Below are 12321 nucleotides of genomic sequence, written 5' to 3' on the forward strand. Positions count from 1 at the left end.
TGGTTGTCTGGCGTTGCGAACACAACGTGGGAGCACTCAGACCCTTAGTCAGATCCTTAAGTGTGCCGGGACCAGCTGGAGCTGTAAGCCTACACTTAGCTAGATTCTGTTGATAGCTTAAAGTACTAGTTTGAGTGTGATTATCTGTTATGACCCTTTGCCTGCCTGACTATCCTCCTGAACTCTGATCTTGTACCTTGCCATTCTGATACTCTGTTGCCGAACCCCGGCTCGTTCTTAGACTCTGCTTCTGCCTCCTGACTTTGTACCTCGATAAATCTGATACCCTGTTGCCGAACCCTGCCTGTACCTTAGACTCCGCCTCTGTCTTCTGAATCTGTACTTTATCTGTCTGTGTGTTTACGACCTGGCTTGTCCGACCTCGAGAACCGACCTTACTATTAGAGGCGGTTCCCCGTCCTATTAGTGACACTTCCTCCAGAGTGTCACTCTCAGATTATCCTTCCTACTCTCAGCCTGACTCCTCCCGTTTTGGAGAGTTCAGGTCTTCAGAAGGAATCCGTGCAGTACTCCTTACTGCTCTGAGGCCTAGTCCTCTAAGTGTTACTGTTACTCCAAACACTACACTCTACTCGGGTGTACAGAGGTTAGCGGGTATATCAGATTATCGGTGATACTGCAGATCACTTATAATCTGGTATATATCTGTATTCCCAGTGATACTGCAGATCACCGGTAATCAGATCCTCTCTGTACTCCACCGTTCATTACAAAACAGTATTTATTATAAATGAACACACAATGGTTAACAAAGTTAATGTTTTAATAGTTAATTGCAATATCTAAAGTATTTGAAGATTTACAGAGAATGAAAGAGAATCACAATTTTCCTTTCTTCTGAAAGAAACTGACAATTGCGTTCATGCACTCATCGGAGAGCCAGCGCTCTATCAGGCGTTCACACTCTTGAATATTCACAGCATGTAGCTTTTCCTTTTCAGTTGCACGTATTAACTGCTTGGAGAAGGCCAAGGACTGTTAAGAAAACAAGGCATTTCGTTAGGGTATACACAAAGTGTACTAATAAAAAGGAGCAGAAGCAGTACTGTCCAAAGAAGTGTTCTGTGATCTCTTATTTATAGAAAAATAATTAAAGCCCCTCTCTAGTATATTTTTGATATAATCCCTCCCAATCTCTCACCTAACAAATTGTTGAGCTTTAAACCCCCTCATACTTACCTTAGTTTTCCAGTTTGGGGTCTCATTGTATGCTTTCCAGAGTGTGCCGTTTCCCTGGTCCATTCTTCCATTCATAGACCAACAAAAAGAAAGGGAGTAATGCAGAACTGAAGAAGGTGTGCTAAAACCCGCAGTCTCTACACCTGAGACTGACAACAGCTAAAGAGGTTTGGTTCAGCATCACCATTAGTAATAAAAAGCTCTTTATTGAAACAAATTTAAAAGTGTTTTTTTTTTCAAATTCAGCTATCAAGTGACCTCAGTGTCGCACGATTGACTTCATTGTCAGACTCTTATATAGGTCATGGTTTGCATCATAGTTTGAATGTCTCATCTTTTATTTTTCCATATATGATACCAAAAGGTATAGTTTAGGGATTAATCCCCCAAATTAATATACAAAAATGAACAAACTCGGCAAAATAATAACTTCCACATGAGCCTGAACAAGATAGGGACTAAAACTGGCCATACACTAGGCCGATTCCCCGCCGATCGACAGCAGATTCGATCACTGGGATCGAATCTGCTGTCAAATCGTTAACGTTAAATTTCAATCTATTTCGTCCCGAAGGTCTCCGCTGTCTTCTTCTCTGCTCTGGTCTCCGGGTCCGGCAGGCTTCACTTCTTCTTGTTCCAGCAGGAAGTTTAAACAGTAGAGGGCGCGCTACTGTTTAAGCTTCCCCCAGACAATAAGTGAAGCCTGCTGGACCCGGAGACCAGAGTGGAGAAGAAGACAGCGGAGACCAGGGGGAGTCGCGCCGGCCGGAGCAGGTAATGTATGCGGGGGGGGGGGAGCGGCAGCAGCACCACCACCACAGATTGTGAACGGTTTCAGGCTAAAATCGATTCACAATCTGTTTGCAGTAAAGGCCGCCATACGATCCCTCTCTGATCAGATTCGATCAGAGAGGGATCTATCTGTTGGTCGAATCTGATGGCAAATCGACCAGTGTATGGCTACCTTTAGGTAAATGTGGGGACATTTTTTTTCAGTTTTCGGCCTTTATAGTTTTTAAATAATGCATGCTACTGTAATTAAAACACATGAAATTTGCCCTTTTGTCCCGGTTATAAAACCGTTTAAATTATGTCCCTATAACAATACACACCTTGTTTAACAGGCAATCATCTGCAGATCAGATCCACCAGGATGGATTGGATTGGATGTGTATGAGGATCTGCAGATCTCATAGACTATGAATGCATTTTGCAGGAATGGATCTTTTGCAGGAAGAGATCTTTTGCAGATAATGATCTTTTGCAGATAATGATCTTTTGAATGTGTACGGGCATCTTTGTGTGCAGCATCTTGCAAATATTTTATCTGATGGGGAGCTCAGCTCCATAGAATAACCTGTGTAGGTATGGCTCTCATACTACATGGAATGGGGTAAAATTGGTCTGTGATCTTGCCTTTTCCAAAGACTTTTATCTCAAGTGTGTATGTAGCATAAGTCACAAGGATGTAGATATAAGTCTTGTAGCTAAAGCACAGCTGTGCACAATTGGGCTTGCTCCTGTGCAAACCTCTGACACTCTCTGCTGCAACACGAATTGGTGAAAGGGAATAAATGTTCCTTGAGCCAATAAGATTGATTTTTACCATTAAAAATGCATTCATTTTGTGACAGGAACATAATCTAAGTTTTGTGATTAACGGTAGAAAGAGCCAAACAAAATTTGTGGGGTTTTTTTTTACCTACAGTAGTGCTTTTTATTTGTAAACTGGAATTGGTAGAACTGAGAAATAATGTGTTTTTTCCCTCTTTTTCCTATTAAAATGCATATAAAACATAATTGTTCGAGGGAAAAAAATGCCATACAATGAAAGCCTAGTTTGTCTTGGATTTTTTTTTTATATATTTCATTTACCGTATTTTTCGCCGTATAAGACGCTCCGGAATATAAGACGCACCCAGGTTTAGAGGGCAAAAACCAGGGAAAAAAATATATATTTACTAAACCTGGTGCGTCCATGTCCAGGAGCGTCCTGTACTTTGTTCTCCCCCAAAAGGTGTCCTTCTGTCCCCCCATGTGTCCTTCTGTCCCCTCATATGTCATTCCGTTCCCCCCAGGTGTCCCCTTCTGTCCTCCCAGGAGTGCCCACTTTTTTCCCAGGTGTCCCGTTCTGTTCCCCCAGGTGTCCTCCTGTTCCCAGGTGTCCTTCTGTTCCCCCCAGGAGTCCCCACTCTGTTCCCAGGTGTCCTTCTGTTCCCCCAGGAGTCTCCACTCGGTTCCCAGGTGTCCTTCTGTTCCCCCAGGTGTCACCACTCGGTTCCCAGGTGTCTCTTTCTACCTCCCCTGTGTTGCCATTTCTCTCTCCTGTGTCCCTGCTACAGTTAGCCAGTTAGCGTGTGTCCCTGCTCTCTTTTTCAATAGTGAATAGCGGCAGGCTTTGCCTCCCCCATGTCCCCGCTTCCTGTCCCCGTGTCCCTGCTGCCAGTTTAAGTGTATATAGGCAGGCTTTGCCTCCCCCATGTCACTGCTTCCTGTCCCCATGTCCCCGCTGCCCGTGTATAGTGGCAGGCTTTGCCTCCCCATGTCGCCGCATGCTGTCCCCATGTCCCGCTGTCCCCATATAGCGGCAGACTTTGCCTCCCCATGTCGCCGCTGCCCGCCTATAGCTGCAGGCTTTGCCTCCCCTAGTCACCGCATGCTGTCCCCATGTCCCGCTGTCCCCATATAGCGGCAGGCTTTGCCTCCCCATGTCGCTTGTACTGATGACGCGTCAGTACAAGCTGCGGTCACTAGAGCGAGAAGTGCGGTGGTGAAGAGGTCGGCTGTCCCCGCGGGCGCTGCTGGAAAGGTAAGAGACTGCCTCTATACATTTATATGGGCAGCGGGGACATCGGGACAGCATGCGGCGACATGGGGAGGCAAAGCCTGCAGCTATACGCGGGCAGCGGGGATATCGGGACAGCATGCGGCGACATGGGGAGGCAAAGCCTGCAGCTATACGCGGGCAGCGGGGACAGCATGCGGCGACATGGGGAGGCAAAGCCTGCCGCTATATGGGGACAGCGGGACATGGGGACAGCATGCGGCGGCATGGGGGAGGTAAAGCCTGCAGCTATACGCGGGCAGCGGGACAGCATGCGGTGACATGGGGGAGGCAAAGCCTGCCGCTATACACAGGGACTTTTTCTCCCCATTTTATAGGGAGAAAAAGTGCGTCTTATATGGCGGAAAATACGGTAGGTGTCATAAGTAGGGATAAAGTTATTGCTGATTTAATAGGGACATAGCTAAAATGTCAAAACTGCTCTGGTCCATGAGGGGGAAACAAGGTCTTGATGCAAAGTGATAAACAATCCCAGCAGATCATAGCATCACAGCTGTATTTATCCCCGTGCTGCAATTATTACCTTATATTTGATTATATAGGTGCTTATGTGCAAGTACGGATAGCCTGGGCGCCCAGGCTATCCGTACTTGCACATAAGCACCTTATTTTGACCTGAGGAAGCGGTTTGTGCCGCGAAACGCGTTGTCTGAAGTGCTTTTACCAATAAATCTACTTGACTCCCTTACCGAGTGAAGTCTCCTTTCATAAGGTAGGCGATTTACTTTATATGTAGTTAAACGTACAGAGCAATTTGAACATACAAGGGTGTCTCCTACTCTCCTGGTATCCATAACACAATATCCCACGTAGTGGGTTTGTTTTTTCACTACGAATTCGTAGTGAAAACTTTTTTTCTGAAGGAGCTGTGACCACCAGCGAAAAAGACAGAGTGGGGACGGGCTTTCCCCACATGCCTACTTGAGTGGTTGCCTTTTTAGCAACCCATACTTGTGAGTATTATTACTCTTATCCTTAGACCACCTATCCAGAGATAACACACCATAGGGGCTCCCGGTGTCTCTGTTTTTTATTCATTTATTTTACCTACCACAGCCTCCAGACCGCTTAACTAGAGTCCTCAGCAGCGAGATCTGAGTCGGTAACAGGATAGGGTGTATTACTCAGCATCAATAACACCCGGTGTATAAGACGACCCCTGACTTTTCAGAAGATTTTCAAGGGTTAAAAAGTAGTCTTATACGCCAGAATATACAGCATTTCTTATATTTGATGGATAAATCACAACCTTATTTCATCATTAATGACTAGAGTAAAACATAATCTGATTATCTGCTATCAGATACTGCACAATTATTTACCTACACATAAGTGTTTATTCTTCTGAACAATTACAGGCATGCCTTGCAGATCACAATTCATTTTCAGCTTGAGTGGAAAGTTATTACTGTCACATAGAAGAGAGGAAAGTTTGCAGTCTCTGCTCATTTATGTAGAATAATACAAGGGTACAGCTTAAAGTAGCATCACTGGCTATACTTACATTTTTCGGCAGACTGCCAAAATCCTTCAGCCTTTCCCAGACCTCCTTGTGGAAAGTGCTGTCTGGAAAAACTTCAGTGACGAGCCCAAGCTTACAGGCTTCATTTGCAGTCAGCATTTTGTTGAAAAGGAGCACTTCGGAAGCCTATTACAAATAAAAGCATAAGCTGTAAAAATGTGAACTGCAGCATATCAGATGAGGTCTGCTGAGAAACTGTTAGAAAGCCCTATCCCTGTGATAAAATTTGTGTGATGTAATTTAGGATCCAGTTTACATGCTCAAAGTCATGTAACTTTTCTGAAATGTTCAAGTTGGGGGTATTGTTCAGGATGGGATGATCACACAACAGGAAAGATGGTTTGCAGGCAAAAATTGGGTGCCCATGTGCACTTGGTGTTGCCATAGCTATTCTGAAAAGGAGCTTCAGAACAGGAAAAGAAAGGGCATAAGACTTTATAAAATGAATGGAAACCTTGGAAAAGGGCTTACTATCAGGCCCGGGCTCGTGATTTTCTTTCAGTGCTTAATTTCCTTCTAACAGCTTTAATCCAATGTGTTAACTAAAAAAAACAGACACCTGTCTAGGGGTGTTCTATGACAATCCTGCATCCTTCAAAATAGTACATATGCATACTCATCCACTTATTTTTTCACAATCGCTATACTTACATACTGCTCAGTTTCCATGGAAAATTGCGATTAGCTCTGCAAATGTTCTGCAATTGCAATTGCCTCCATTTGAAACAAGCGTGTTTTTTTTTTAAACAATTTTCACTAGGTGTTGAAAAACTGATGCAGGCCAATAACAAAACGTACAAAAAATGCAGCATGTATTTGCAATTGGCCAGGAGTCGAAGCGCACCGATGGAAAAGAAGCACTGCGATTCCCATGTTAGGGAAAAAAGCGTGGCCTATCGATAACTGAACTCAACTCCTTTAATACTCAGGGGTGGATGCTATTTGGGCAGGTGCTTTATCTCGATTTTATCTATGCCAGGCTTTGTCAATCAGGGTTCCCTGGAATCCTCGGGTTCCATGACTACTCTGCAGGGATCCTTTACCATTTTCCCCCATCGTGGGGGATGTATGGTAGAGCACACTATAATAGGGGATACTGTAAAGAAGCACTACATCAGGAGTCAAAAGAATAACATTAATAAAAAGTGCTAGAATAAGGAGACAGTATAAGGGGCACTGCAATAGGGAGTAGTGAATTAAACAGCTACTTTTGGGGCTCTTTCACACCAAGACGTTGCGTTAGATGCGACGTTAAGGTCGCATAACGTGCCCCTAACGCAACGCATGTTAGCTTTGAAGTTGGACGTTATATAGAGCCGCTTTATGCGTCTCTTGATGCATACGTGATGCATACTTTTTGACGCATACTATCAAACGAAAATGGCGCATGCGTCAAATTTAAAAACAAACAAACAGTACTGAGCATGTGCAAACATCCGAACGCAGCCACATGAGTATAACGCACAGCACGCTGCACTTTCATTTACCGTGCTGCGTTATACGCCTACGCAACGTGGGTACTGAACAGCCCATTCATTTATCATTGCTGTCAGTTGGGCTGCGTTACAGGCTGCTGTAACGTGGAACTTTATCGTCCCACTGTGAGAGTAGCCATAAAGTCCATGCCTCCTGCAAAATAAATGCAGGGATTCCTTGAGATCCAAAAAATATTTGCAGGGTTCCTCCAGGCTAAAAAGGTTGAGAAAGGCTGGTCTAAGTATCTAATACCTTCCTGTATTAGGCAATTCATGCTGAATGAGGTGGACTGGGAACAATCCAAAGCTGTATTGAAAGAAAAGGACATCACCTTGGTGGAGACAAAAGCAAATCACGCATTTAAAATAGTAGTGTCTTTTATTACAGTGACACTACTAGTGTCCCTGTGACAGAATCATAGTGTCCCCCATATTGATCCCAATGTGATCGCTTTATGATATAGTGACTCACGTATCCACAGGAGCCCACAGTATGGTGCGGTCCCATAGTCACTTTTACAGGATCTAGCACTGCCAAGCACAATGCAGTTGAGGTCTGCCAGCCCCCTTCGATCTTCACTGTCCCTCCACTGGAAAATTGTGTGATGGCAGTTATGTAACTTGCATAACATTGCATCAGGACAGGTGACAGTATTGAAAGAAGGAGAAAGGCCAGTGAAACTCAGGAGCACAGTGATTGACACCGCTGAATCTATGTCTATAGCAACTGTGGAGAAACTGCAAGTGTAACGTTAAGCAGTAGGAGGCTATGTTAAAAGGGATTTTTTTATTGAGAAATTACAAAATGTTCCATTGCTGAACTATTTCTAAATAATACTGTGGTTGCCTGGATATCATAATCTCCTGGCCTCTGCAGTTTCAGCCATGTACCTGCACAGCAAGCATGTGGGTGAAGTCGGCACTAGTCAAAACTATGAATTCTTGGCTAGCAGCAACACCATATTTTTTAGATCTAGGCAGTAATGGCAGCTTTCATGGCGAGTAGGATTCCACTTTAAAGTGAACCCGAGCCAAAGCTTGGGTTCAAAGTCCAACAATAACTGCTAGAGAGGAAAGCCTCAGGCTCTTAATGAGGCTTCCCTCAGTTGTTCCAAGCCCCCCCCCCCCCCCTCTTTTGCTGACCGCGGCTCACTTCACATCGGGGCCACGCAAATCCTCTTCCTGGTTTAAGTGCGCGCAATGGCCGCGCAAGCCCACCCACACATGCGCAGTAGCACAGAGCCTGCAGTTGACCATAGCGTGCACTTACACCAGGAAGAGGTACAGCACGGCCACGATTTGAAGGAGGTCTGCACTCAGCGACAGGGGACTACGGAGTAGCGAGGGAAGCCTCATTAGGATCCTGAAGCTTCGCTATCTTAAGGTAAGTATCTGATTTTGTGTACCCGAAATTTGCTTCAACTACACTTTATGTTTGAAATGGGAGGTGAAAGAAAGGTTGGCACTGCTGCATGGACTCTTTTATATGGCATTATGCGGCATTACAAAAATGTTATGTGTATAAAAAAAGTGTGGAACACTGCAAAAAAGGGGTGCACAAACCAATCCAGCCTCCGTAGAAGCGCAGATTGCGCGAAACGGTCATAAGGCTTTCAGTGGCCTTTTTTTGCAATGTTCCACACTTATTTATACACATGACAGGTTTGTGATGCCACATAATGCCATAGTAAAAAGAGTCCACACAGCAGTGCCGACCTTTCTTTCGCCTTCCATTTCGGATTCATACATTAAGGGGTCAAAGCACGCTAGGGACGCCATCCGGCACAGTGGCTAGTGGCTCCTGCTACCATATAACCTTGCCTGCAGCTGCAGTGCCAATAATCCTCCAGCTGTCTATATTTTAAGTTTGCTGAAAAATGTAACAGTGTAATGCACAGTATATAACAGATTTGAACCGGATTATATCACACCAGGAGTTACCTTGCTTAGACCCATAATACGAGGGAATGTGTATGAGGAGCAACCCTCCGGACTTTGTCCTAGTTGGCTGAAAGGAGTATGGAAGGTAGCCTGCAAAACAACAGAAATCTAAGAATGGTATTCATAGTTTACATGAAAAGTCAAACTAGCAGTAGCTACAACTCTAGAGATAAATACAACCTAAAATAGCTAAATCTATGCTAGAATAGCTCAATATGAAATGTCTTTTTGAATATAAAACTTACCCTGTCAGTGGCATAGACAAGATCAAACAAGCCTAATACAGTCACTGAGATGCCAACTGCAGGACCATTTACAACTGCAATCAAAGGCTTTGGAAAATCGATGAATTTACTGACAAATTCTCTGAAAGAAACAGGAAAAACGTTATTTGTTCCCCCAAAGTCTTTTTATTTACTCGTGGTATACTAACAATCAAGATGGTTTCTTTTTGCAATACAATTCATTAGACATACTGTACGGGTCAGAAAGAGAACAGCTCCTTTATTTTATAGGTCTACGATTTTCTAACAAAAGCAGATGTATGATAATCACAGGGCAATATAATAATAGAAGAAGCTGTACAATGATGATACCAGAAGTGATTTACTAATAGAAGCAGATGTTTGATAATAACAGGGGGTAATGTACTAATAGAAGCAGCTGTATGATATTAATACCAGGGGGTGATAAACTAATAGGAGAAGCTGTAGGATAATACCAAGGAGTGATATACTAATAGGAGCCGCTGTATGATATTAACTGGAGGTGACATACTAAGAGAAGCAACTGTATGATAATAACAGGGTGATATATTTATAGAAGCAGCGGTATGATTACAGGAGGGTATATAATAACAGAAGGCGATCTATGACAATAGAGGGTGATATTTCATACAAGCAGCTCTATGATCATAACAGGGGCGAGACATTAATAGAAGAAGCTGCATGATAATAGCAGAGGATAAAGAAACTGAAAAAACCTCTGTTATTGTATCACACTACCCCCTAGTGACAAGTGGCCATAAATACACATTACAGCAGTACTAATTAGTAGTAAGGAAATTTAACAAATAAGAAATAAAACAAGTGCTAAAATAAACTGGCCTGTAGCACTTGCAAGCCTCTAACTAAAATGGCTACTAAAGGGTTAAATTGCAGAGTGCTGAAAAGTTACTGTAAACAGAAGATGAAAACAATATTCCTCTGAGAAAACTTAGGAGAAAAAGTAAGTTGAATAAGTGTCATCGTTCGTGTTTTGCCAAGGCACTGGTGTGTGTTTTTTAATGTGGTAGGAAGTGCTGAAAAGCAGGCTCTGTAGATCATGCTGGGAATACACAGTTCGTTTCTGACGTGTGTTTCTGCTGCTCGATTCAGCTCTCGATTCTTATCTTCCTCTTGTTTTTCTCATCGTTTTCCATTCACTTCTATCAGAAAACAAGCTCCAAAGAATCGAAAGCGAGATCAGACATGTCGGAAATTATCCATCAAACCATCTTATCAGCTTAAAAACGAACCGTGTATTCCCAGCATAAGGATTGGAACTTTCCAGACCATGCATTGGTATAGATCAGAGGTGCAAACACTTTTAGAATCTGCCTACAGATGCAAGCCACATCTACAGCACATTCATAGCGGCAGTCCATCAAAGCTGCTGGTCAATTGGATGCATATCATAGAGTCCTCCTCAGTAAGCCAAATACAACAGTGCTTGACCAAATAGGTCAAATTATCATGCTTACAATATCATACTCACACTGCACGCACAGGCACACACTGACACTGCACGCACAGGCACGCACTGACACTGCACGCACAGGCACACACTGACACTGCACGCACAGGCACACACTGACACTGCACGCACAGGCACACACTGACACTGCACGCACAGGCACACACTGACACTGCACGCACAGGCACACACTGACACTGCACGCACAGGCACACACTGACACTGCACGCACAGGCACACACTGACACTGCACGCACAGGCACACACTGACAGTGCACGCACAGGCACACACTGACACTGCACGCACAGGCACACACTGACACTGCACGCACAGGCACACACTGACACTGCACGCACAGGCACACACTGACACTGCACGCACAGGCACACACTGACACTGCACACACAGGCACACACTGACACTGCACACACAGGCACACACTGACACTGCACACAACGGCACAGCAGACACAGATAGTGCATACAAAGGCACACATACACACAGGACAGAATGCTTGCATATATGCACAGCACTAATGGACTGCTTACCACCACAGCAGATGAATCAGAGCAGAAGAACATGGAGAGGAGACAGAGCAGCACACACTCAGAGCTCTTTGAGAATCAAGCAGAAGCAACATACAGCGAGGCAGAGAGAAAAAGATCGGCCTGGATTTACATCACAGGAGCCTATAGGCACAGATGTGCTGGCACCCTAGACTTTGCCCTCCAGGAACCTACAAAACACCCTTCAAACGGCACCACAGGTGTGCTGGCTGGCCCAGCTGTCACTTCTCCCTTACTTCCCTTGCCCTTTATAGCTACAAGTGTCCTTAGCATTAGGTAGCCAGAGGTACCGTCAGTATTAAGTAGCCCCCGACTGAAGGGAAATCTTGTCAGTAGAATGCCGAGAGCATTGAGGAAGGGGGGAGGCACTAGGGCAGGGGAGTGAGCCGCCTTTCCATTATCAGGTGCCTGTAGGCACATGCCTACAATGCCCTATGGTAAATCAGGCCCTGGTGCTGCCTGCTGACCCCTGCATCGTGTTGTGTGATTCAGTAGGCTTCATAGATTTGTCCATGCGCAAAGCGTACATCACTCAGGCAGGCAGTGTGGGATCTACTCAAAGTCCATTGCAATCTACTTGTAGATCACAACCTACCTAATGGGCACCCCTGGTATAGATAATCTGCATGTTTATAGAAAAAAAAACTGAGATGCTTGAGAATAGGTGTAACTAGAAGGAACATTAACCACTTCGGGACCACAGTCTTTTCGCCCCTTAAGGACCAGAGCCTTTTTCTCCATTCAGACCACTGCAGCTTTCACGGTTTATTGCTCGGTCATACAACCTACCACCTAAATGAATTTTACCTCCTTTTCTTGTCACTAATACAGCTTTCTTTTGATGCTATTTGATTGCTGCTGCGAGTTTTACTTTTTATTATATTCATCAAAAAAGACATGAATTTTGTCAAAAAAATGACTTTTTTAACTTTCTGTGCTGACATTTTTCAAATAAAGTAAAATTTCCTATACATTTGAGCACGAAAGTTATTCTGCTACATGTCTTTGATAAAAAAAAAAACATTCAGTGTATATTT

At 44.2% G+C, this 12321-nt stretch overlaps 1 protein-coding gene across 1 annotated transcript in view; it reads right to left on the minus strand.

The window, feature by feature from the left end:
* Nucleotides 1-766: 766 nt before the first annotated feature.
* LOC137518678 (enoyl-CoA delta isomerase 2-like) overlaps nt 767-12321 on the minus strand; it is a 43196-nt gene continuing 31641 nt past the window's right edge. Inside the window, exons 7-10 of the mRNA XM_068236835.1 lie at nt 9229-9349; nt 8984-9073; nt 5550-5693; nt 767-996 (exon numbers count right to left, since the gene is read on the minus strand). Of these exons, the coding sequence (XP_068092936.1) occupies nt 841-996; nt 5550-5693; nt 8984-9073; nt 9229-9349 (511 nt within the window). The 3' untranslated portion in view covers nt 767-840. The remainder of the gene's footprint in view (nt 997-5549; nt 5694-8983; nt 9074-9228; nt 9350-12321) is intronic.

This window comes from Hyperolius riggenbachi, chromosome 5 (assembly GCF_040937935.1).
Source record: "Hyperolius riggenbachi isolate aHypRig1 chromosome 5, aHypRig1.pri, whole genome shotgun sequence".
Taxonomy (NCBI): Eukaryota; Metazoa; Chordata; class Amphibia; order Anura; family Hyperoliidae; genus Hyperolius; species Hyperolius riggenbachi.